This window comes from Mesoplodon mirus, assembly GCF_964341445.2.
Source record: "Mesoplodon mirus genome assembly, chromosome: 2".
In the NCBI taxonomy this organism is placed as follows: Eukaryota; Metazoa; Chordata; class Mammalia; order Artiodactyla; family Ziphiidae; genus Mesoplodon; species Mesoplodon mirus.
In genome coordinates, this window is record NC_138977.1 from 200042321 (window position 1) to 200067121 (window position 24801).

Here is a 24801-nt window from a genome sequence, read left to right on the forward strand (position 1 = left end):
GTTTGCAAAATGTAGTTTCTTGTATCTGCAAATTTGTACACACAGAAAGTAGACTAGAGGTTACCAAGAGCCAGGGAAGAGGATGTTATTGTTTAACAGGTACAGAGTTTTTGTTGGGATGATGGAAAAGCTTTGGGTATAGATAGTGGTGATGGTTACACAACATTGTGAATGTATTTAATGTCACTGAATTGGACACTTATGAATGGTTAAAATGATAAATATTACATATATTTTACCACAATAAAAAAAATGTAGTTTCTTGATCAGAGCAGTGACACAATAAAACCAGTGTTTTAAGAAAATTAATCTGGCAGTGATACCCAGAGATGATCAGAGAGAGATTGGAAGCAGAGAAACTCAGAAGCTATTGCAATAATGTAGCTAAGACATCCCGAGAGTCTCAAAACTAATGTGGTATCAGTGAGGATGGAAAGAAAGGGGTAAACATGAGACACATTTTGCAGAAATAATTAATAAGAAGCAATGTAGTGTTAAAAGCATGGAGCTAGTCTGCCTGGATTTTGATCCAGTTCTGCCACTTACCAGCTGCATGACCACAAGCAAGTTACTTTACTCAGTTTCCAACATCATAGGGGCTGCAATGCCAGTCACATGGCTTAATCTATGTAGTGGACAAAAAACAATATTTGCCACATGCTTAGCATTTGGTAGGTGCTAGCTCTTAAAAGGCAACAGAGAATGTATTGACACTTTTCAGTAAAAGGAGAATCAAGTTCTAAGAAGTAAATACAGAAATAATTTCTGAGGGTTTTCCATAGAGAAAACTCAGAATTCAAGGGAGAACTCTGAATCTTGGAGCTTTCCTTGACCATAATTTGAAGCTTAAGGGCTAAATGAGATGAATAATACTAAGAGGTCATCTCTGTGGCTATGGCCTCTGGGACATAAGAGGCAAGTATTAGTTAATTATTTGATGTTTTGTTAGGAAAATGAAATAACATGTCTTGTAACTGAAAGGGGAAATTGAACCATCTGTATGGACCTTTGCCTAGAATGGTTTATTTGGCAAAAAAATGTTTAAGATATTCCTATTGTTAAAAACAAGACAACAGGCCCCAAAGGGAGTCACTTATGCTAAACCCTATGTCACTAAACCCAAACTTAATACTTTACTTAATTACAGTTTCAGCCTCTCCCAGACATGGAATCTTAAACGAGGCAATCTGGACTCACCTGGTCAGCACTAGTGAGGTAATCTTTCTGATAGACCCCCGCATCCTGGCCCGAAAGGATGGTGAACGTTGCCACAACCAATCTGCTTTCAGCTATAACTTCCTTGACCCGCTGCCTATAAAGGTCTTTCATGTTGTACAGCTCCTCAGAGCTCCTTTCTATCTGATACGTGGGATGCTGCCCAATTCATGAATCATCCAAAAAAGCCCGTAAGATCTTTAAAATTTATCCAGTTGAATTTTGTTTTTTAACACCATACGTACAATTAAACAATTCTTTCAGTTCAGTACTCCCACTTAGTTGTGGCAATAATTAGATTCAAGAAAGAATGATTTTTAAATATTGGTTACTAGGGGTCTGGTCATCTTTTGAGAAAACCCATGCCTCTAGTCTGTTCGTTACTTTAAACATAAAAACAAAAACAACATCAACAATAACCTCAGGTCCAGTGGTTAACAATCAGCCTTCCAATGTAGGGGACTCGGGTTCGATCCCTGGTGGGGGAACTAAGATCCCACATGCTGAGGGGCAACTAAGCCTGAGTGCTGCAACTACAGAGCCCACGTGCTCTGGAGCCCGTGTGCCACAACTAGAGAGAAGGCCACATGCCCAAATGAAGTTTCCCACATGCCGCAACTAAGACCCAACGCAGCCAAAAACAAATAAATAAATAATAAATAAATATTTTTTTAAAACCAATAACCTGAGCAGTGATAAAAAGCTACCATTTGTTGAGTGCTTTTTATGTACTAAACACTATGCTAAGTTTTTATGTACATTATCTTGATTCTTATTTAACTAGTTGAGGAAGGGATGATTATTCTCATTTTATAGAGGAAGACACTGAGGCTTAGAAAGTTAAGTAACATACAAAATAATAAGTGTGGAGCTGGAGTTCAAACTCAAATGTCTTTGATGTACTCTTTTCCCAATGATGAAATAAACATTCACATTTTAAGGCAAGACAAGAAAAACTTAAAAATTTTCTCTGCCAGTTTGGGCTTTCTTCCAGTGTGTGCATTATGCATTAACCAGACCTCCCCAATGGCAGAAATACCTGCTCAACCATAAAGATCAATTTTTCTTCTGGCGCCAACCATATAACTCCTTAGAAAATAACATTCCTTTCTCAATCCTTGTGTGTGCAGACATATTTGGTGAACTTTATGTACAATTCCAGTGTATCATTTCCCTTAAAGATAGCGATTAGTGAAGAACAGACTGATTAGACGACCTGGGGAGATACTAGCCTGCACGTAAGAGAAGTTCTTAGCATAAATACTTATGACTTTATTAATGTTACTAGCTATATTACTTGTATTCTGCCTGTTTTACAGGATTGTTTCTCACATTACCAAATGTGTGACTGAGCCTCTGATAAAATTAATGATGATTAGCTGACTTGAAATGATTGACCAAATATATAGTCCTATAAGATCAATGATGTAGGACCTCTCTGGCGCAGAGTTTGACTCCGTGCTTTCGTAAGCCAGAAAGAGAAAAACAAATATCATATATTAACGCGTATATGTGGAATCCAGAAAAATGGTACAGATAAACCTATTTGCAGGGCAGGAACAGAGACACAGACGTAGATAATGGACATGAGGACACCGGGGGAGAAGGAGAGGGTGGGACGAATTGGGAGATTAGGAATGACATATATACACCACTAGAATGTGTAACTGAGGAGCTTGGCTGCTTTATTGTAAACTTCCAAACTAGGGCCAGATATCGGAATCTAAGGGCGGGGCTGGGCTGGTAAGAGCAGAAGGCGTGTCTGACCCGGGGTTGGCTCCTGGAGCATGCGCAGTCTTCACAGAAAGTGACCGGCGAAAAGTGCTGAGGATGCGATTGCGTAGGCGTTGTTTCTGATTGGCTACCGTTCGCCCGCGAGGGGTCGTGTCTACTCGTCGCCAAGTAAACAGGGGAGGTAGGGGCGGGGCCAAAGAGGCGTCGGGACCTGGTTGGCCCGGGGAGGGTTGGGAGTTTCGCGGATTGGTCCCAGCCGGGATCTCAGCTGTGTGAAGCGCACCGGGTCCTGGAGCCCGCGGCCTGAGGGATGGACGAGACTAGCCCACTCGTGTCCCCTGAGCGGGCCCAACCTCCGGACTACACCTTTCCGTCCGCCTCGGCCGCTCACTTTCCGCAGGTGCCGGGGGGCGCGGTCCGCGTGGCGGCGGTGGCCGGCCCGGCCCCCTCTCCGCAGGGCTCGCCAGGCCACGACCGGGAGCGGCAGCCACTGCTGGATCGGGCCCGGGGCGCGGCGGCCCAGTGTCAAACCCAAACCGTGGCGGCGCAGGCCCAAGCCCTGGCCGCCCAGGCTGCGGCGGCGGCGCACGCCGCGCAGGCCCACCGCGAGCGGAACGAGTTCCCGGAGGACCCCGAGTTCGAGGCGGTGGTGCGGCAGGCCGAGGTGGCCATCGAGCGTTGCATCTTCCCCGAGCGCATCTACCAGGGCTCCAGCGGAAGCTACTTCGTCAAGGACCCTCAGGGGGTGAGAGCGGGCTGGGGACCGCGGCCGCCGGCATGGGGGAGGGTGGGCCTGTCCGGGGAAGTTTGAGGGTTCGCACAGCCAGAGGGAGAACGGGGGTTTGAAAGGCTAAGAAAGGGAGAAACTTCACAGTTTAGAGCCCCTTGGCAGGATTTTGGAATTCTACTGAGGACTGGAGACGGAGAAGCTGTCCGGAATGAAGAAATAAATCAGAACTTATTTGGTAGGGGAGGAGTGAGCGGAGAATGAAAAGAGGAAATTGACCAGATACAGCCGAGGGGCCCAGCGGTGTGATGGGGCAGTCGGCCTCTGGATAGAGACGCGCGGGGAGATGCTGCTTTCTAGTAGGTTCCTTATTCGGCCACTGACGTACTGCTTTGAGCGTTGAGCCCGTCCTCTCTTTTTGGACCGAACCAGTGTTGTCGCTGTTCATTGCGGAGGACGGGTGACCCATCAGGGGCTCTGAGGGTTCATTCCCAGCCTTCTCTGTTGTGGGGACGTCTCCTGCCACTGACCCAGGCTCCTTATTGGCAGACGTTTGTTGTAAGAGTGGGTGGACTCATCAGTTTCATTTGTCCTGGTTATTGCTCACTTCTGGGAAATTGTTCAAATCCTTCTTGTGGCTCCTCAGTTTAGAATGTGAAGTTTGAGAAACATGGGACCGTCAGCTACCTTCTACTTTCATTTCTCACCCAGGACTGTCAGCAGTTTGCTTTTTTAAGAAAGGCAGAGTGTTTGACCATTGTTTTGTCCATTGTATGTGTTTAAAGGGGGATGGGATGGGGCATGGAGTGACCAGGGCGGCTGAAAAGTGACCTTTATTCTTTTGATAACCATAGGAGAGTTTAAGGCATTTAGATCAAACTAGAGGTAACTTTAGAATATCCGTGAATCAAAAAAAAAAAAAAATCAAATCTTCCCTGTTAAAGTTCTCAGATGGACTAGAATGATTTATTGGGAAAATGTATTATTGTTATGCTTATTAAAATGATGGGTATCAGAACTCCCTCACATTTTCTCTGCATCTCTCTTGTGTGAACTCTTGAGATGGGTGGTGTGTTCTTTTGGTAGGAGTGCTGAGTGGCCAGGATGGACTGTGACTTGTAGCTCTTGGTTAGGTTCATTAAAGGATTCAGTTAATTCTCCCAGATGTTGTTGTCCCTGAATTATCACCAAGAACCATAGAGCAATTCTGCCATCAAATCAGTTAACATAAACTGAGACGGGGGAAAGCTTTGAGAGTAGTAAGTCTTTCAAATAAGGGAGCAGTGAGTTAAATCGAAAGCTCAAACAGGAACCATCACTTGTAGAAGAAAAGAAAGGTGGGTGTCCTGATGTTTAAATGTTAGCAAGATGTTTTCATCTCTTTTATTTAGGAACCAGAGTGAGATCTAAGATATGAATGGATTTTATTTTATTTTCTAGTTGTTTGCTTGTTGGCTGATGTAAGAAGGGGCTAAGATTATCTTTGTTAGGTACAGAAGCAGGAGGAAGGTTTTTGTTTTTCTTTCATGACACTGTTACAGCTCCACTGTAACACTGGAAGTGTGTCAGGTCAGCAGAGAAGTGTTCTGGTGCTCTGACAGGTGGGAGTAATATGATCTCTCAATTCTACCTGGCAGGTAAAGCACTACCACCTCAGTACATAGGCCACAGAGAATGACAGACTATGGGTATGCTTCTTGGTGATTTGCAGGATCTTAGTCTCTCAAATTTCCTGGCCACTGTCCTTTCTTAGAGGGGAAGTCAAGACACATTTGACTGGATAAAACTTATTAGTGTAACCATGCTGTTCACACTGAGGAAAATGTGGTTCAGAGCAGAGGATCACTTCCTAACTGCTATGGTGGGTTATACTGGACCACAGCCTCACCGTAGTTCGTTTTGTCATCTTTGGCCCTGCTGCAAATGTGTTTAACTATTTTATTTAAAAATACTTAGATAGGGCTTCCCTGGTGGTGCAGTGGTTGAGAGTCCGCCTGCCGATGCAGGGGACCCAGGTTCGTGCCCCGGTCCGGGAAGATCCCACATGCCACGCAGCGGCTGGGCCCGTGAGCCATGGCCGCTGAGCCTGTGCGTCCGGAGCCTGTGCTCCGCAACGGGAGAGGCCACAACAGTGAGAGGCCCGCGTACCGCAAAAACAAAAACAAACACAAACGTAGATAGCATTTACTGTATGCCAGGTACTATTTAAAATGCTTTACAAATAATAATTCACTTAATACTCATAACACCTTCAGAGGTAGGTACTATTATTGCCCCCACAGATGATGACACTGAGGCACACAGCATACCTAATTTGCCCAGGGTCTCACAGCTATTAAGTGTGAGGCAGGATTCAGACCCAGGCAGACTGGCTCCAGAGTTCATGCTCCTAACTACGGTGTCCTGCTGCTTTGGAAGTAGTCATCTGAATCTCTGGTTTCTCTTTTCAGCTACCACATTGGTTAAGACTAAACTTGGCTGTGTGCGACAGAAAATTTAAAATAGTAATAACTTGAATAAAAGTACATTTGACTCTCATAAAAGAAGTCTACAGACTGCTCAGAGCTGGGATGGCATTTTCCTTTATCATGGATGCAGTATGAACAATATGCATCCGACCGTCCGGCTGGTCAGCCATCCCTAGCATGTGGCTTCCCCTTCGTGATCCAAGATGGCTGCTCAAACTGCAGACATCTTGCCTGCTTTTCAGCCAGTTGGAAGAAGGAGAGGGAGAGGAAGAGGGAGAGGATGCCCTTTCCCTGTAGGACGTTTCCTAGAAGTTGCACCAGACTCTTCTCCTTACATCCCATCATCCAGAACTTAGCTGCAGTAGTGGCTGGGAACTGTAGTCTTTATTTTGCCCAGCTAAAAATCAGGGACCTGTGTCCAAGGAAGAAGAGGGAACAGAGATTGGGGGAACCAGCAGTTTCTGCCACAGGTACTTTGGAGCTGGACAGTCTGAAAGGTTCTTAAAGATAACAGCCCTGATTCCATTTCCTATTTTAGGGTGGTTCCTTCCTCAGGATGAGCAAGTAGGGACCTGGAACAGTAAGATGGAAAATGCTAGATCAGGAGTCGTGGTAGAGTGCTCATATTACCCTCCTCATCTACATACATCCTTGTGCTTCAGGTCTCATGCTCAATCATCTACGAAAGTATTTTTTGAGCATTTTCTGTTTTGAGAGGCTAGTAATTCTAGGTGTTCATGTTGCCAAAAGATAGAACAGCATGTGATTGACTAGTTTATTGGGAGAAATAAATGAGATACCACATATGAAAGCCCCTGGCCTAATTCCTGGTGCTTAGCAGGAGTTCAGAGTGTTTTGTTTCGTTTTTAAGTTACATGCCCGCTGGCCTCTGGATTAGGCTTTCTTGGATACGTGGCACTGAATAAAGCAAAAGTAGTTTAATTCTGAGATGATCCTTTCATATTGAGACTAGTAATTCATTAGATAATGCTCATTGGTGTTTGCGACACAGTTCTACAGATACTGCTCACATGTTCTAGGAGCTTGGCCTTGTGTCAGTAATTTTCAACCTTTTAAAAATACTTTATTCACCAAGAGTTTGTCATGAAAACAGTAAAGTATTATTTTCCATTTTTCAAATATAAAATTATGTTGTAGTATTGAATATGTTTCTTCTAACCACCTGTGCCCTCCAGGAAATTTTGATGTCCTAACATTTGGTTGAGAATGATACTAATAGCCAAATAAGGAATAAAGATCTCAAACAGAGTAACTTTTTTATTACTAAAATGTTAAGACACAGTCATGTTTGTATACCATATATAGGTGTAGTTCTGGAGATTTTTAAGCATCATCTACCACCTGTTATAGGGAGCTGTCCCAGGCCACAAGTTGTAATGGATGAGGCAGTTTGGGTCGATGGCAGTGGATAGGAAAATAAATACAGGCTGAATCTCTTTTATTACATTCTACTTAGATCCCATCTTCTTTCAGGATCTCATATATTTGGAGTAGTCCATCCCTCTCTTTTGTAAAAGTTAACATGTAAATAAGGCTTCTCTACCTAAATAGCTAAGTCAAAGAATGCTGTTTCCATCCAACCTCTACAGAATACAGACTTGCCTTTTTCACTCCTTATGAGTGTACAGCAGAGATTTTCAGAGGTCGCATGATGTATGATATTGAAACAGATTGAATTTTGAAGAAAATGTGAGAATACAGTTGTCTTTTATTGAGCCAAACATTAGAGATTTGCAAAATGTTAAACAATGCTAGTCTTCTCACTAAATGTTTTTTAAAATATAGTTATTTTTCATAAAAACATGTCACTTATGTTAACATGTAATAGGCTTATTTTTATGATTAGATGAATTAATAAATAGTTTTAACATTTTAGTTTTAATTTCTAGTACAGCAAATACAGATTTCACCCATGTATATAGACGCTTTTGGGGTCTTTAATAGTTTTTAAGAGTTTAAAGAGACCTTGAAACCAAAAAGTTTGAGAACTGTCCACTCTGTGTTTACCAAACTTAAAAAAAAAACCCTGTTTATTATGTGTTATTTTTGCATACTTCACTGCATAGTATGAGTGATGTGCTTGAACTGTGTTAGATTTTAGCACAAAATAGTACCCTCCTCCGTGGGGCTGCTGCATAGATACAGGAAACCCTTTGGGTTCCATGTGCAGTGCTGTTTTTCTCCCCAAGTTCATGGATTGCTGCTACTTGAGCTACCTGCACCTTAGCCCCTTTATTCAAAGGGGTTTTAGTAAGTGGGTGTTAAGGGAGGGTGTTTTTAAAATATTGACATCAAGCTGAAGCTTTCTCCTAAATGTAACAAAGGAACTGAAAGTATATTAAAGAAGAGAAAGGTTGGTGAAACAAATTAGGCAGTAGTTATTTTCTTTCTCAACCAAATATTGGTGGGTGGCTTTAGAGTTTGTTTTCTATGAATTAGGAGAATATTCTTGAGTATTCTGTAACACAGTTGATTATGTGACGTTAACATTAGCTTTGGAAATTAGGCCAGAGGCTGCTTTATGTGTCTATCTAGGAAACCCACAGAGTGCTGATGCACTGTCTTATAAGAACTAGGTACTGAGCAAATGTTGGCAGAATTGAATTGAACCGACGCAACACTTAGTCCTGAAAGGCACTTGTCTCCCCTTCTGTCTGAATGTCCTTCTGTTCCTCCATCCTTCCCACCCTACCATTCCCCTATTTGTCCATTCCAGGCATTATTATTTAATGAAACCCTTGTAATACTGAGAGAACCACGATTACTAATGCTTTTAGAGTCAACAAAATGCTTTCTGATTCTCCTTATGGTGGAAGGAAATTGAGAAGTTTGAGAGGTCAGTCTATAAAAGATGCTTGGCTGCAATGTTGGCCTTCAAGTTCTGCTTTCTTTTCTTTTCTTTCTTTCTTTCTTTTTTTTTTCCCGGCTGCACCGTGTGGCTTTCGGGACCTTAGTTCCCCGACCAGGGATCAGACCTGTGCCCCCTGCAGTGGAAGTGCAGAGTCCTAACCACTGGATTGCCAGGGAATTCCCAAGTTCTGCTTTCTTTAAGTGGAAGTATTTAAGCCTCAGCCCTGTTATTTTTCAGCCTCACCAATGGTAGGAATGTCTTGGTTTCCCTTTCACTGGGAACCAGCTTGCAGAACTCCACATTGTGCCTCAGTTGAACTGACTGGTGGGTTCTGGGATGGGCCTCAAGTTGTACTGTGGTTTCAGTGCCCAGGTTCCAGAGAGTTACATTGGAGTCATGAGTCATTCTCTGTATGGTAAGCCACTTACTACTGCTGCTGTGTGATTCAGAGCCCAGGGTTCCAGGGGTACAGAGACAGAGAGGAAGATTGCTAAAATAGGCCTCTTCCTAGCCACTTTAGATAAGAATGCAATTCTGAAGACTTACAATATGAATATATGCATTTGACTTTTTCTGGTGAATAAGTAAGTTTATCATTAAGAATAAATTGATTCTTTTGGAGGAGGAAAGTTCTGTATTTCTCTTGCCCTCTCAAATCCTTGCAAGGCTTCTTGAAGGGACTGTCCTCAAGATTGACCAGTTATTGTTTTAGACATGTGCCTAGCCAGTTCCTAATATGAGTACTTAATGCAGGCAGGTGGATTTGTGTTTTTTGCTGTGACCAGCCATTCAGGAAGTGACACCCACAGGAAGATGTCTTATGACCTAGACTAGCTTGAGTTGGCTGTGGGGTGAGGGGAGAGGGAGAGTCATATGATATAAAGATGAATCACTTGAATAGAGTATTTACTTTACTTTTCTTCCTTTGAAAGTACCAGCTTGGGGACTGGAAGGAATGACATAAATATAAAACAACCTCAGAGGGCTGACTGGCTTGGGGAAGAAACCTTCAGAAGGGAAGGCCTTAGTTTCTAGATTGCAGCAGCTTCCCATATGTCCAAGGATCTTTGAGGATTAAGTTACTGTCTGCTAGAGAAGATGGATCTTAATCTTTGTGGCCTCTCATGTCCTGATCTCTTGCCTATCAGAATTACTTAAAAGAACCCCATTCTAACCAGATAGCAGATCCTTTTTCCTGCTGTGATTTTTCTCTTCCTTTGCTTTCTTATCGTTTGTCATCCCTAAACTTTTTTAAGGTTTGTTAACACGCGGAGGGGGTGGGTGTGGCATAGTAAGGCCGATAGAGGAAACTACCACTGATGAAAGAACTTTCTTAACCTCATTCTATAAGACCTTACTAACTTCCTTTCAGCTGATACTTTTTTGAGTCTTTCCGTAATTGATGCAGAGCAATAGCATGTATGAGTGTACCTTAGAAGTTGGGGTTTGATGGTGTTAAAATCTGTTGAACCGTATATACCAGACTTGGCATCTTCTCTGGCCACAGCCCTTTCTGGCAGGGGGTCTCTCAGCTGCTCATATGAGCTGGTATCTTCCCCTTACAAGCTGGGGGAGAAGCCAGTGTCTAACTGTATGTAGGGATTGTCTGCCTATGCCCTCTCATTTCTTTCTAGATTACTGCTGACCTGGTCTGTGAGCTACTTTAATCAACTTGCCTTTAACATCCTCTTTTTCTTTTGTCTCTGTAGAAAATCATTGCTGTTTTCAAACCCAAGAATGAAGAGCCATATGGGCATCTTAATCCTAAGTGGACCAAGTGGCTACAAAAGCTGTGCTGTCCCTGCTGCTTTGGCCGTGACTGCCTTGTCCTCAACCAGGGCTATCTCTCAGAGGCAGGGGCCAGCCTGGTGGACCAAAAACTGGAACTCAACATTGTACCCTGTACAAAGGTTTGTCTCCAGGAAGCCTTACTGCCTGGCCAGGCCAGAGTTTTCCTGGACCTAAGCCCTGCTACGTGTTAGTGGGACCGCTAGATCCAGTGAGGGCTATTTGTGCCCTGAGTCTAGGGTTCTCAGCCCCTTTTTTTGGTGGGGGTGGTAGGTTTAAGCTCATGGTTTGATCATGTGATGAAAGCTATCCTGAGAAGGATACACATAAATTTTCTGCACACAGTTTAAGGAAGTTCACTGACCTGATGCACATGTATGGGCTCCCTGGGTCTTTGGATCCCAGGTAACCCCAAGCTGGTTAGAAACCTAGCTACTTTTGTAGCTTACTCTGTTAGATTTCTGAGCTTTTTCAGGATTTAGATACAGTCTAGAATGGACTAGCTGATGTCAGCTAAGCACTAATGCAAGGTCTGCCAAGGAGGACTCTAGGATTGGCTGAGGGTTAGAGTAAAGGTCTGGCCTGAACACCTACAGGGAACTGACATGGAATTCTCCTCACCCATCTTTATGCTATGGAATTCTGGTACTTGTCTGAACATAACAAAATCGGGTTCCCAGATCCAGGCAATTCCACACTTAGAATGGATTTGTACATACCTTGTATGTGTTATAGACTTAGCTGAGGTTCTGTTGGAGGGTCTGGACCATACCCGCCCCTGCCCCCTCGCCCCTTGCAAAAACATGCTTTAATATAGAATTTATTGCATACAATTTCAGGAAGGTTACTGACACTAGGTTAAGAACCCCTGTACTACAGGGTGTCTCATGAAACCTTCCAATGGTTCTGAGGGGAAGAAATCTGCTGGTCAGCATATGAACATCTAAGGGCACGTCGTCACTCACTTAGTATGTGGCTCCCCGAGATTTAGTAACAATTTAAGGTGGAACTTTGATCTGATGCTTTAAGGATGCAGGGGCTTCTTTGTACCTCTGGGTCTTAATCCTCTTTGAAAATCTGATAAAAGCTATAAATCTTGTTCCCACAAAAAATACATATATTTGCAATTATTGCATATAATTTCAGGAGGATGGTTCATAGACAAGTTGAAGTCCACCCTTTGACCCATAGGATCTAGATTTAAAACCCCTGCTTAAGGTTTTCTTTGCCGGTTTAGATAGCAGGCTGTGGGCAAAGAGCCTGACAGCAGACAGGAGCTTCCCTTCAAATCTGTTTTTTCTGTTTTCCCAGGGTATGTTAGAAGAAAATGTGATTGTTGTGGATGTTTAACTGTGTCTGCTCCTTTGCCACCAAACTTCAAATAAGCCAACTAATTTGTTAAGGTTGTAGAAGTCAGGGACCACTTCTTGAAATTTCCTTCTCTCATTCTCAGCACCTAGCAAAGTACTGTACTTATAGTAAGCATTCCTTAAGTACCAGCGGAATCAGTGGATAGATACCAAACCATGAAAAAACAGTAACAGAGATCCCCCAACCTCAGGCCAATGGAGAGAATGTTTGATTGTAGTTCCGGGCTTGTAGCTCCCATCTGACACCTAAGTCACTGCCTGGCCTTGTGCAGCTCTTTCCTTCCCTTTATACTTAATTCTCTCTGTGTGCGTATAGTTAAACGGCACATTGAACATCTTGTATGATAATTAAAACTCCTAAGATCCCCTGCCTAACCTGAAATCCTCCTACTAGGCCGCTCCTAGACTCTAGAAATGCTTCCAAGTACTCCTTGCTCATCACTGTAATTTCCTTTCTTTGCTAGGTAAATAGCAGACCACCCATGCCTTGTGCCTGTCTGCTTTGCCTGTGCTTCTCGAGTGCAGTGCCTAAGAATCAGAGGGCTTGAGTCCAAATTCTGGTGCTGCAGCTCTTTACTGGGTGACCCTTGGGCAAGTCACCCCCACATCCCTTACCCATTCAGTCTCCTCACTATAAAAATAGGGACATAAAGAGGTCCTAATTTAGAGAGTGGCTATGAAGCTTGCACAAGTTAATCCATGTTGAACATGTAGCCCAGCAGCTGGCACAGTGTAAACACTCCATACATCTTCGCCTGTGGTATTTTTATGACTATTCTAATCATTAATGTCACACAATCCCTTTCTTCCCTATCTCTGGGCTTCCTCTTTCCCTGTTAGAGAACCTTAATGAAGCCTGAGGATCCTTTACATCAAAAAATCAACAACAAAAACACTTGTCTTCCATGAGACTGAGATGAGACAGAACTTTGCAAGCTTAACATACATTTGTGGGACTTCCCTGGTGGTGCAGTGGTTAAGAATCTGCCTGCCGGGCTTCTCTGGTGGCACAGTGGTTGAGAGTCCGCCTGCCGATGCAGGGGACACGGGTTCGTGCCCCCGTCCGGGAGGATCCCATGTGCCGCGGAGCGGCTGGGCCCGTGGGCCGTGGCCGCTGGGCCTGCGCGTCTGGAGCCTGTGCTCTGCAGCGGGAGAGGCCACAACAGTGAGAGGCCCGCGTACCGCAAAAAAAAAAAAATCTGCCTGCCAATGCAGGGGACCACAGGTTCGAGCCCTGGTCCGGGAAGATCCCACGTGCCACGGAGCAGCTAAGCCCATGTGCCACAACTACTGAGCCTGCGCTCTAGAGCCCGCAAGCTACAAGTACTGAGCCTGCGCACCACAACTACTGAAGCCTGCGCTCCTAGAGCCCGTGCTCTGCAGCAAGAGAAGCCGCAACAAGAGAAGCCACTACACTGAGAAGCCCATGCACCACAATGAAGAGTAGCCCCCGCTCAACGCAACTAGGAAAGTCCACGCACAGCAACGAAGAACCAACGCAGCCAAAAATAAAGAAATAAATAAATAATGCTAAAACAAAACAAACAAGCCAAAAAAACCCACATATATTTGCAAGCTTTACATTACAGCTGTTGGACAATAGTAAGAGGAAATCTCTCCCCTCCCTCCCTCCCCACCCTTGTGACAGGATTCTATCCAGTTGATCAGAGCATCTGTCACTATGGAAACGAGGCTCACGTTGAGATGGAGCTTCAAACAGTAAGGCTGTAATTCTCACTCGATCGCTATCTCTGCTCTCTGTTCCTGCAAGGTTTCAGGTGGTGATAGTTTCATTAGTCATAGGGAAAGAGTGGTTTGTTACAAAAATTGATCGAAAATAAATCTGATGGGGGGAAAGGGTGGTTTATGGCTTGAGAGCCAGTGTTTTCACCATGGAAACTGGCAAGGTAGTCTTAGGAAAGCCTTTTTTCCCCTTTATTCCTGTGCTTGTGTTTCCAGATTTGTAAGGCAGAGAGTGCTAACCTACAGTACTTTGCACATCCGTTTTAGGTACTCTGTTAAAACTGGACGGATGGATGGATGGATGGGAGGAAGGGAATTATTTTATGCTGTCTCTGAGATTTCGGGGGCAAAATAATTAGTTATTTGTAATGAATTTTGCAAGGCTTAGGAAAAGAGAATTTTCTTATAAATTTGATTTTAGGTATTTATATGGTAAAACTCACTTATAGCTATCTCTGAAAGAAGCTCGTAACTCATTCATTCATTCACTTAATAAATGAGCATGTGCCAGGCACTGTGTTAGGTACTAGGGATGCTAATGTAAATAAGATGTTCTCATCCACCCCACATTTCTTCAGTCTTAAGAAACAAGTTAGATATAGAAATGGATAATCACGAGACAATATTATAAGTGTGATAATGGACACACATATGGATTATGGATTACAGTGATATCACTGCAGTTTGACAATCAAGTGTAATATTGGTGGCCTATTAAAAAAATTTTTTTGAATAGGTAATGCATGCATCTAGTGCAAAAATTAGAAGGCACAGTAGAGTAAACAAAGAAGAGTAATTCAGCCTCTCTCCCACCCCTGTCTTCCAGCCACTTGGTTTCCTTCCTCAGAGGCAGCTGTTATTACTAGTATCTTGTGTGATATTCTAGATACAGTCTACGTAAATATATAGCAACTCACTAAAAATTAAAACCAATTTTAATATTTGTTTAATTTTTGAATGTAAATAATTGTACATAGTACAGAATTCAACAGGAAATAAAAAGGGTATAGAGTAAATTGCAATTTAAAAAAAAATTTTTTTAATTTCTTTTTTTTTGTGGTACGCGGGCCTCTCACTGTTGTGGCCTCTCCTGTTGCGGAGCACAGGCTCCGGATGCGCTGGCTCAGCAGCCATGGCTCACGGGCCCAGCTGCTCCGCAGCATGCGGGATCTTCCCGGACCGGGACACGTGTCCCTTGCATCGGCAGGCAGACTCTCAACCACTGCGCCACCAGGGAAGCCCACAATTTGTTTTTATTTGGAGAGAAGATAGGCACTGGGCCATCTTCTCCTAACCCAGGAGGTAGCTGTAGTGGTCAGGGTAATTCATGCTAGCTGCTGTAACAACCCCTGAATTGCAGTGGTTTAACACAGTAGGAGTTTATTTCTTGCTCACATCAAGACCCATGCCAGTTAGGCAGCTCTCCTAGATCCCGTGTCACTCCAGGTAGCGGCAAGAGATCTAGGATCCTTCCATGATGTGGTTTTGCCATCTCAGGGCCCTTCATTTCCAGCTGCACAGATTGGGGAACGTGAGCTAAAGATCATGGGAGATTTTAGGGGCCAGGCCTGGAAGTAATGGGCATATATCACTTTGTCAACATTCTCTTGGCCTGAACTAGTCATATACTCTATCCTGGCAGCTAGAAAGGCTGAGAAATGCATTCCTTCTATGTGCGGAAGAGGAACAGTATTGGTGAGCATCTAGCTATTCTCTGCCATAGTGGTATAGTTCCTTAAATTTGACTCTAACCTAGGTGTCTCTTCTATTTCCACTGTAGGTAGTATACCTGGCCAGTGAGACCTTCAACTATAGTGCCATTGACCGAGTGAAGTCCAGGGGCAAGCGGCTTGCGCTGGAAAAAGTGCCAAAAGTTGGGCAGCGGTTTAACCGCATCGGGCTACCGCCAAAGGTATGGACTGCACCTAGGTGGCTTACCAAAGGTGATGATTTATAGTGGCATAATCATCCAAGTGATGAAGCAAGGTGTCTACAGACTTACCTATGGACACTTGAATAGCCTGCCCAGAGGTTTCTGTCTTGCTCATTTCTGTTAAGGGCCTAAGGTTTGAGGAATAATTCTCCAGAGAGACCCTAACTTTCTCACTTTACTCCTCTGGACCATTTAGTTGGGCTTCTTGAATTTGGATGAGCAATTACTGTCACAACCCTTTCCTGACATAAACTCCACAGGGCCTTAGTGGGTACCTGGCTTACTCCTGGGATCTTTGCACTTGGGCTGTAGGGAAATACCTTTATTCTTCCTTTTTGGTTGCAGGTTGGTTCATTCCAGCTCTTTGTTGAAGGGTACAAAGATGCAGACTACTGGCTACGTCGTTTTGAAGCAGAACCTCTCCCTGAGAACACTAACCGGCAACTACTGCTGCAGTTTGAGCGGTTGGTGGTGCTGGATTACATCATCCGCAACACTGGTGAGCAGCTGTGGGTGGTCCTGTGCCCTGTGCCAGACTGTGATGAGGCACGGGGGAGACCTGGAGGCTTGCAGAGCTTAGTATCAGAGTACCCTATCAGGATGAGTTTAGTCTAAGACATAAGGGTTATGCACATTTGGAGAGGGTCTTGAAAATACTTTTCCTAGACAAGCCTTGTTCAGGCACATCATGTGTAGTTATCAGGAGTGGTGAGTATTTGTTTTATCTTTGCCTCTTTCCCGGTCCCAGACAGAAGACCCTTTGGCTCTTCCAAAGCAACGTGAAGAGTCCTCTTATCCTTGATCTCTAGTCATTCATGGTAGCCCGGCCTATCACAGGACAGTTTTGTCTTTAAATACCTCATCTAAGTGGACTTATACAGCATTTTCATTCTCTGACTGGCTTATTCACTTAGCGTAATGTCCTCAAAGTTCATTCATATTGCAGGCTGTGTCAGAATTTCTTTCCTTTTTAAGGCTGAATAGTAGTCCATTGTGTGTATATACCACATTTCACTCATCCATTAATCTGTCTACAGAAAGTTGCTTCGTGGTTGCTTCCACGTTTTAGCTATTGTGAATAATTCTGCTATGAACGTGGGTGTACAGATATCTTTGAAACCCTGCTTTCTGCTCTTTTGAGTGTATACCCAGAAGTGGAATTGCTGTATCATATGGTATTTCTATGCTGAGAATTTTTTTAGGAACCGCCGTACTGTTTTCCATAGCAGGTGCACCATTCTACATTCCCATCAGCAGTGCACAAGAGTTCCAATTTGTCCACATCTTCACCATCACTTGTTATTTTCTGTTTTTTTGATAGTAGCCATCCTAATAGGTATGAGGTGGTATCTCATTGTAGTTTTGATTTGCATTTCCCTAATGATTAGTGATCTTGAACATCTTTTCATGTGCTTTTTGGCCATTTGCATTTCTTTTTTGGAGAAATGTCTGTTCAAGTCCTTTGCCCATCTTTGAATCGGGTTGTTTTATTTTTGTTGAGTTGTAGGAGTTCTTTATATACTCTGGATATTAATCCCTTATCAGATACATGACTTGCAACTATTTCCTCCCATTCTGTGGGTTGCCTTTTTATTCTGTTGATAGTGTCTTTTGATGCAACTAATTTAAAATTTTTCATGAAGTATTTTTTTTCCTTTTTTTAATCTATGCCTTTTGTGTCATATCTAAGAAATCACTGCCAAATTCAATGTCATGAGGCTTTGCCCTATTTTTTCTTCTATGAATTTTATAGTTTTAGGTCTTAGATTTAGGTCATGGATCCATTTTGAGTTAATTTTTGTATATGGTGTTAGGTAAGGATCCAACTTCATTCTTGTGTATATAGATATCCAGTTTTCCGAGCACCATTTGTTGAAAACATGGTCTTTTCCCTATTGAATGGTCTTCCTATCCTTGTCAAAAATTGTTTGATCATAAATGCAAAGGTTTATTTCTATAGTCTCTATTCTAGTCCATTGGTCTGTCTTTATGCCAGTACCACACTGTTTTGATTACTATAGCTTTGTAGTAAGTTTTGTAGTAAGTTTGAAAGTTTTGGAGGAAATGTGAGTCCTCCAACTTTGTTCCTTTTCTGGATTGTTTTGGCTATTTGGGGTCCCTTGAGATTCAATATGAATTTTAGGCTGAGTTTTTCTATTTCTGCAAAAAAGATCTGGGATTTTTATAGAATTGCATTAAATTTCTAGGTTGCTTCACTTCAAGTAGTGTTGATATCTTAACAATATTAAGTCTTCCATTCTATGAACATGGGGTGTCTTTCCATTTATTTATGTCTTCTTTAATTTCTTTCAGCAATGTTTTGTAGTGTTCATTATGCAAGTCTTTCACCTCCTTGGTAAACTAATTTCTAAGTATTTTATTCTTTTTCATGCTATTGTAAATGGATTTCTTTCTTTCTTTCTTTCTTTCTTTTTTAAAATAATTATTTATTTATTTGGCTGCGCTGGGTCTTAGTTGTGGCACATGGGATCTTTGTTGCTCTTAGTTGTGGCACATGGGATCTTTGTTGCAGCATGTGGGATCTTTTAGTTGCAGCGTATGGGATCTAGTTCCCTGACCAGAGATCGAACCTGGGCCTCCTGCATTTGGGAGCACAGAGTCTTTTTTTTCTGTTTTTGTTTTTGGCTGCATTGGGTCTTCATTGCTACACACAGGCTTTCTCTAGTTGCGGCGAGTGGGGGCTATTCTTCATTGCGGTATGTGGCCTTTTCATTGCAGTGGCTTCTTTTGCTGCGGAGCACAGGCTCTAGGCGTGCAGGCTTCAGTAGTTGCGGTGTGTGGGCTTGGTAGTTGTGGCTTGCGGGCTCTAGAGCGCAGGCTCAGTAGTTGTGGCGCATGGGCTTAGCTGCTCTGCGGCATGTGGGATCTTCCCGGACCAGGGCTTGAACCTGTGTCCCCTGCATTGGCAGGCGGATTCTTAACCACTGCGCTACCAGGGAAGTCCTTGGATTTGTTTCTTAATTTCCTTTTTTGGATTGTTCATTGTTATTGAATAGAAATGCAACTGATTTTTGTGGTCGACTTGGTATCCTGATACTTTTGCTGAGTTTATTTATTGGTTCTAACAGTTTTTTGTGGAATCTTTAGGGTTTTCTACATATAAGATCATATCATCTACAAACAGAGGTAATTTTTCCTTTTTATTTCCAGTTTGGATGCCTTTTATTTCTTTTTCTTGCATAATGCTCTGGTCTTTCAGTACTATGTTGAATAGAAATGGTAAAAGTGGGCATTTTTGCTTTGTTCAGGATCTTAGAAGAAGAGCTTTTGGTCTTTTCACCACTGAGTATGATGTTTGCTGTGGGTGTTTCATGTATGACTTTTATTATTTTGAGGTGCTAGTCTGCTGGTGATTAATTTCCCATTTTTGTCTGTCTGAAAATATATTTATTTCAGCATCATTTTTGAGGAATATTTTTGCTGGATATAGAATTTGGGATTGGCAATTATTTTCTTTTAGCAGTATTTAAAAAACATTCCGTTATCTTCTTGCTCCCATGGTTTCTGTGGAGAAGTAAGTCGTCCATATTACTGTTGCCTTTTTGAATGTAATCTGTCTTTTTCTCTAGATTTTTTTGAGACTTACTCTGTGTTTGGTTTTCAACAATTTTACTGTGATATACCTAGGTATATTTTCCTTTGTATATACAGGCTTCCTTGAATCTATAGTTTGATATGTTTTGTCACTTTTGGAAAATTCTCAGCTATTGTCTCTTTAAATATTACTTGTGCCCATTTTTCTCTCTGTTCCTTCTGGGACTCCAAATTATATGTTGTTAGATACACATTCATGTATATATCTTTTTTTCCTGGGTGCTTTATTCTGGTTTATTTCTTGTGGTCTGTCTTTCAAATCACCACTTTCTTTAGCACAATCTGCTATTAAACTTATCTATTGAGTTCTTAATTTTGTTAACTGTATTTTTCATTTTTTGAATTTTTATTTGATTCTTTTTATAGATTCCTGTTTTCTGCTGATGTTCTTAATCTTGCCTTTAATCTTCTTAAACATATTAAGGATTTTACCTTGAACATTTCAGAGTCTATATGTTCATTATTTGGGGCCCTTGTAGATTTGGTTTTAATTTTCTTTTGTTTTTCTTGTTTTTATTTGTGTCATGTTGTCTCTTTGTATACCTCGTTATTTTTAATTGTCAGATACCGTATATCAGAAATTATAGAAACATTTGGAGGCATAAGATGTTGGTATAAATCCTGTCTGGAAGGAGATGTTTGCTTTTGGCAAGCAGCTAGGGTCATCAGCAACCCAGGATCACTTTAACTTCAGATATTGCAGGGAAATTCTGCTTACTTCCAGGGTTGTAGCCTTTCAGGTTTCAACCAAAAGCATGGATGATTTACCAGGGTTCCCCCACCTTATCCGTCACCAGGCTACAACTTTGTCTCCCTAGGTCCCCAGTGCTATTAGAACACTGTTCTACCTCACAGCCACCTCTTCCCAAATCAGCAGGTGCTGTAAGAGAAAAGAAGTCACGAATGCTGGACTCCCCTCTCTGGATTACCTTTTTCTCCCAGATCATGACACTTTAACTCTTAAGGGTCTTATAAAATCTCCAGTGCCTTCAAGAGATTTAAAAATATTTTATCCAGGGACTTCCCTGGCGGTCCAGTGGTTAAGGCTCCACGCTTCCACTGCAGGGGGAGTGGGTTCAATCCCTGGTCAGGAAACTAAGATCCCATGCGGCGTGGCAAATTAAATGAATGAATGAATGAATGAATGAATAAATAAATAAATAAATAAATAAATAAGAAAGACTAAAAATATTTTATCTGTTTTTTGTAGTTGTTCTTAGTAGGATGATTGGTCCCCAGGTGCCCAGAGTATCTAGTTCATCATTGCTGAAAGTGAAAATCACCCCAGTTTTTTCTACTAACTTCATATTTCTGTTCACAGATCGAGGCAATGACAACTGGCTGATTAAATATGACTGTCCAATGGATAGTGCTAGCTCTCGGGTAAGTGGTTGATCTATATCTTGAAGGAGAGGATAAGGTGTAGTATATGCATAATATGAAAGCATGTAGTGGGGTGATATTTAGGTCACATAAGTTCAGAGGAATCAGGATAGCACATGTCTTTAAAATTGATAGGTTAATATTTGGAAGAGCTTTTCTCAATTTGTTTTTTAAGGAATATCCTGCTAATGATAGGGATAGAATGAAGAAAAGTACAAATAAGTTTGGAACGTATTACATACTTTGTGCCTTTTTTGGAGATTCACATTGCATAGTAGCACAGTAAAGGTCTGAGAAATAGTGCCTTAGTGCACCTGTGTGGTTTTGTTTGGCTCAGTGATTTCTAAACCTTTTGACCATGGAATACTTTTCTCACAAGAATACAATTCCGCAGAACATCAGTTTAGAAAAAGCTGCTTCCTGCAACTTTCTTTACCCTCTCATTGCTTTTATACTCCACCACACTTCCCCATCCCTGTTCAATCTGCACATTTAAAAAAATTAGCAGGAAGGCTACCTGGAGGAGAGTGAGGTTGGCTTTTATTCTTTACAGTGTTTTTTTTTTCTTCCAGCTTTATTGAGATATGATTGACATATAATATTGTGCAAGTTTAAGATGTACAATGTGATGATTTGATGTATATATTGCAAAATGTTTACCACAATAAGGTTAGTTAACACATCCTCATAGTGTTTTTACCTCCTTTTGTAATAGTGGTTCTCAAATTCTGTACATCAGAATCACCTGAAGAGCTTACTAAAAATAGTACAGATTCGGGGGACTTCCCTGGCGGTCCAGTGGTTAGGACTCTGTGCTTCCAGTGCAGGGGGTGCGGGTTCACTCCCTGGTTGGGGAACTGAGATACTACACACTGTGCAGAGTGGCCAAAAAAAAAGTACAGATTTTACTGGGTTGGCCAAAAAGTTCACTTGGGTTTTTCCGTAAGATAAGTACAAGCCTTTCCTCCATTAGGTCTGGGGTAAAACTGAGGATTTCACACCTTAAATAAGGTATCCCAGAGGATTCTGATGCAGGTATCCTGGACCCACATGCCCTGTTCCTGTGGTGGCACTAGTTAACCTGAACATGGAGCCAAGTAGACAGTCATGGAATGTCTGACATGGGCTGCAGTCACAGGCAGTCTGCTCCACTCTCTCTGCATTCAGCTCTCGTCCTTTTCCTTTTAATGTATCACTGAAGCAGGGGAACAGACTCCCTTATGCAAGAGCAGCCAGCTGTTATCTTCCATGGTTCCGTTATCTTACTGGAAAATGTGGTCACCACCACTGAAGTGGCATCTGAGTCAAGGTCCACACGAAAGGACCTTGGCTGCCTGATAACTGACTTTTTTTTTATACTCGCAGGATTCTCACTGCCTTTCCCTAGGAGGAATGGCTTATAGTTATCTTTTGTTATTGTCATTTCCCATGTTACCAAGGACTGTGGCAACTCTTGGGGAAGGGCACCTTTTCTAAGATAAGAAAGGGACTCCGGGAACCTTGAATTAGCCAAGTCAAAGTGCCATGAATGTATTAAGTCAGGTAACAATATGGAAACTAGTTCAGAGGTTGAGTAAGGACTGATGCCTGAGGAGGTTGAGATGGGAGGCTTTGCTACTACTTTAAAGGGCCTGGGGCAGGTGGGACTCTATAAATATTTAGTCTTCCCTTGCTCTTCAGGACACAGACTGGGTGGTGGTGAAGGAGCCTGTTATCAAGGTGGCTGCCATAGACAATGGGCTGGCTTTCCCCCTGAAACATCCTGACTCCTGGAGGGCGTGTAAGTCTCAAGACGGCTATGGTCTGGCTCTTCTCTTGCTCAGTCTCAGTTTTCTTATGTGTGCAATGAAGATAATAATTCCTCTATCACAGGATTGTTTTAAGAATTAATGAAATAATGCAGCTCATGCACTTGAGCACAATGGCTGGCACATGGCAACTACTCCATAATGTAAGCTATTATTATAATTTTTACCTTACATTATTCCCATTTGAAGCACAGAGTTGAGTTTTTGCATCTCTGCTTTGCATTTTTCTTATTCTGAGGACTGTCTTATCATAATTTATTCTATTTGTGTTTCTAAATACAAGCTGCTGTCAGTGTTCTGTCTTCCATGTTGACATTCTAGAAGCCAGCCCCTGCCCCCATTATAACTGAGAAACCTTTAGAAAGGGAAAAATACAAGTAGAGGGTCACTAGTCCCTTTGCAGTACTTGTCTGTCTTTTCAGAAGGAGCATCTCAATGTTTTGGTGGCAAGTAATTGCTTCTAGATAGGCTGACATCTTGGAAAGTCATATAATGTCTGGGAAAGAGCACAGGCTCAGGGATTAGGCAGACCTGGGTTTGAAGCCCAGTTTCTCCACTTACTGTGTAACCTTTAGGGTTAACAGCCCCTATAACTTTTATTTTCTGTTGTGTTTCAAATAAGAGTGGTATCCTACTTTTGCCAGTGCTCTGATAGGTGGAGGACATAGATGGGCAGGGATTTTTTTCAACACCAGCTTTGCTTTTGACTTTTCCTCTTTTCAGATCCTTTTTACTGGGCCTGGTTGCCCCAGGCAAAAGTCCCATTCTCTCAGGAGATCAAAGATCTGATTCTTCCGAAGATATCAGACCCTAACTTCGTCAAGGACTTGGAGGAGGACCTATATGAACTCTTCAAGGTTAGCCCTGGGAACCTCAGCCTTATAACCATATAGAAGAAAGAATTCCAGTGGTTTTTCTAATTGGTCCTGATACAAGCCAACAGAGAATGGAAACACCCTTCTGGCTTGTGTTAGCCAATGAAGAGCAAGATTCCCCCCTGTGGACAGCAAGACCTGGTTTGAGTTGGTTTGAAAAAAAATTGGCAGCTGTGATGAATCACACTGGTCTGTGTGCTTTGTGTCATGTGGCTGCAGTGTATCTGCAGAGCTCTCATTTTCAAATGGAGCACTAGCACCTGGAGTTCTCTAGAGTTAATAATGAGACTGAGGACAAAAGAGTTACCTGTTCTCTATTTCCCCATCTGTGAAACAGGGAGTTCTTGGGGTGGTGGTTAATTTCACTAAGTCTCTGAAACTTCATGTAGGTTCTCTTTATTAGAAAGTTTCTAACTGGGGGAGGAAAACGGGTTCTTCTGAGGGATTCATGCAGGTTCCATCTCCTTCTGCCCTTCTTTTGCAGAAAGATCCTGGTTTCGATAGGGGCCAGTTCCATAAGCAGATTGCTGTCATGCGGGGACAGGTAAGCCTGGGACATCCTCCTGGTGTCATCCCTGGGATCTCTCTGAGAGGGTTTTATGCTCACGTTGAGTAAATGTGTAAAGCTTGTATTTTAAACCCATCTTAGTCTATGCCATACATATTTGTAACTCTGTTAACACCTGAGAGGAAAGGTAGCCATCCCAAATCTCCCACCTCTTCCATGGTATCTGGTGCTTGGTGAAGCACTTACTATGTGCTTAGCTCTGTGCCACTTGCTGGATAGTTCATTGGTAAATTTACCTGGTGGTCTGTGTCCTCAAGTTGCGCAAGGCAGCCATATGCCTCGGTGGTTAAGAGCTAGGCTCCGGAGTCAGACTGCTGCTTCACCATTCCCAGCACTATGGCCTTGGGCAGGAGTCTCTGCTTCCTTGTTTATAAAATGGGACAGTAATCATACTTTGCATAGTTGGCCAGAGGATTACATAAGATAATGTGTATCAAGTGTTTAGTAAAAACAATGCCTGGAACATGGTAAGCACTCGGATGCTGGTCATGGTTATAATTTTTGTTGTTATAGTTACAAGCCATATTATTTCTTTTTTCTCCACTTCACCTTCAAAGAGAACCAAGGAAACCCCCAGGGTGTTGTTGACCTTCCAAATCATAGTAAAGAATAGCTTGAAAATTGTCTAAAAACTCTGTAGGACACTGACATTCTGCTTATCACTTTGAAGTTTTAAAGATCGCTGGGATGGCTCAGTGGTTA

The 24801-nt window shown here is 42.5% G+C and overlaps 1 protein-coding gene across 2 annotated transcripts in view; it reads left to right on the plus strand.

The window, feature by feature from the left end:
* Positions 1-3192: 3192 nt before the first annotated feature.
* Positions 3193-24801, plus strand: part of PI4K2A (phosphatidylinositol 4-kinase type 2 alpha) — a 28491-nt gene continuing 6882 nt past the window's right edge. The window contains exons 1-8 of one of the 2 annotated variants that reach the window (XM_082644129.1): positions 3193-3694; positions 10726-10926; positions 15698-15829; positions 16196-16349; positions 20787-20848; positions 22529-22628; positions 23380-23513; positions 24016-24075. In XM_082644129.1, coding sequence (XP_082500255.1) covers positions 3260-3694; positions 10726-10926; positions 15698-15829; positions 16196-16349; positions 20787-20848; positions 22529-22628; positions 23380-23513; positions 24016-24075 — 1278 coding nt within the window. In that variant the 5' untranslated portion in view covers positions 3193-3259. The remainder of the gene's footprint in view (positions 3695-10725; positions 10927-15697; positions 15830-16195; positions 16350-20786; positions 20849-22528; positions 22629-23379; positions 23514-24015; positions 24076-24801) is intronic. The other variant, XM_082644128.1, reaches the window with a different exon arrangement.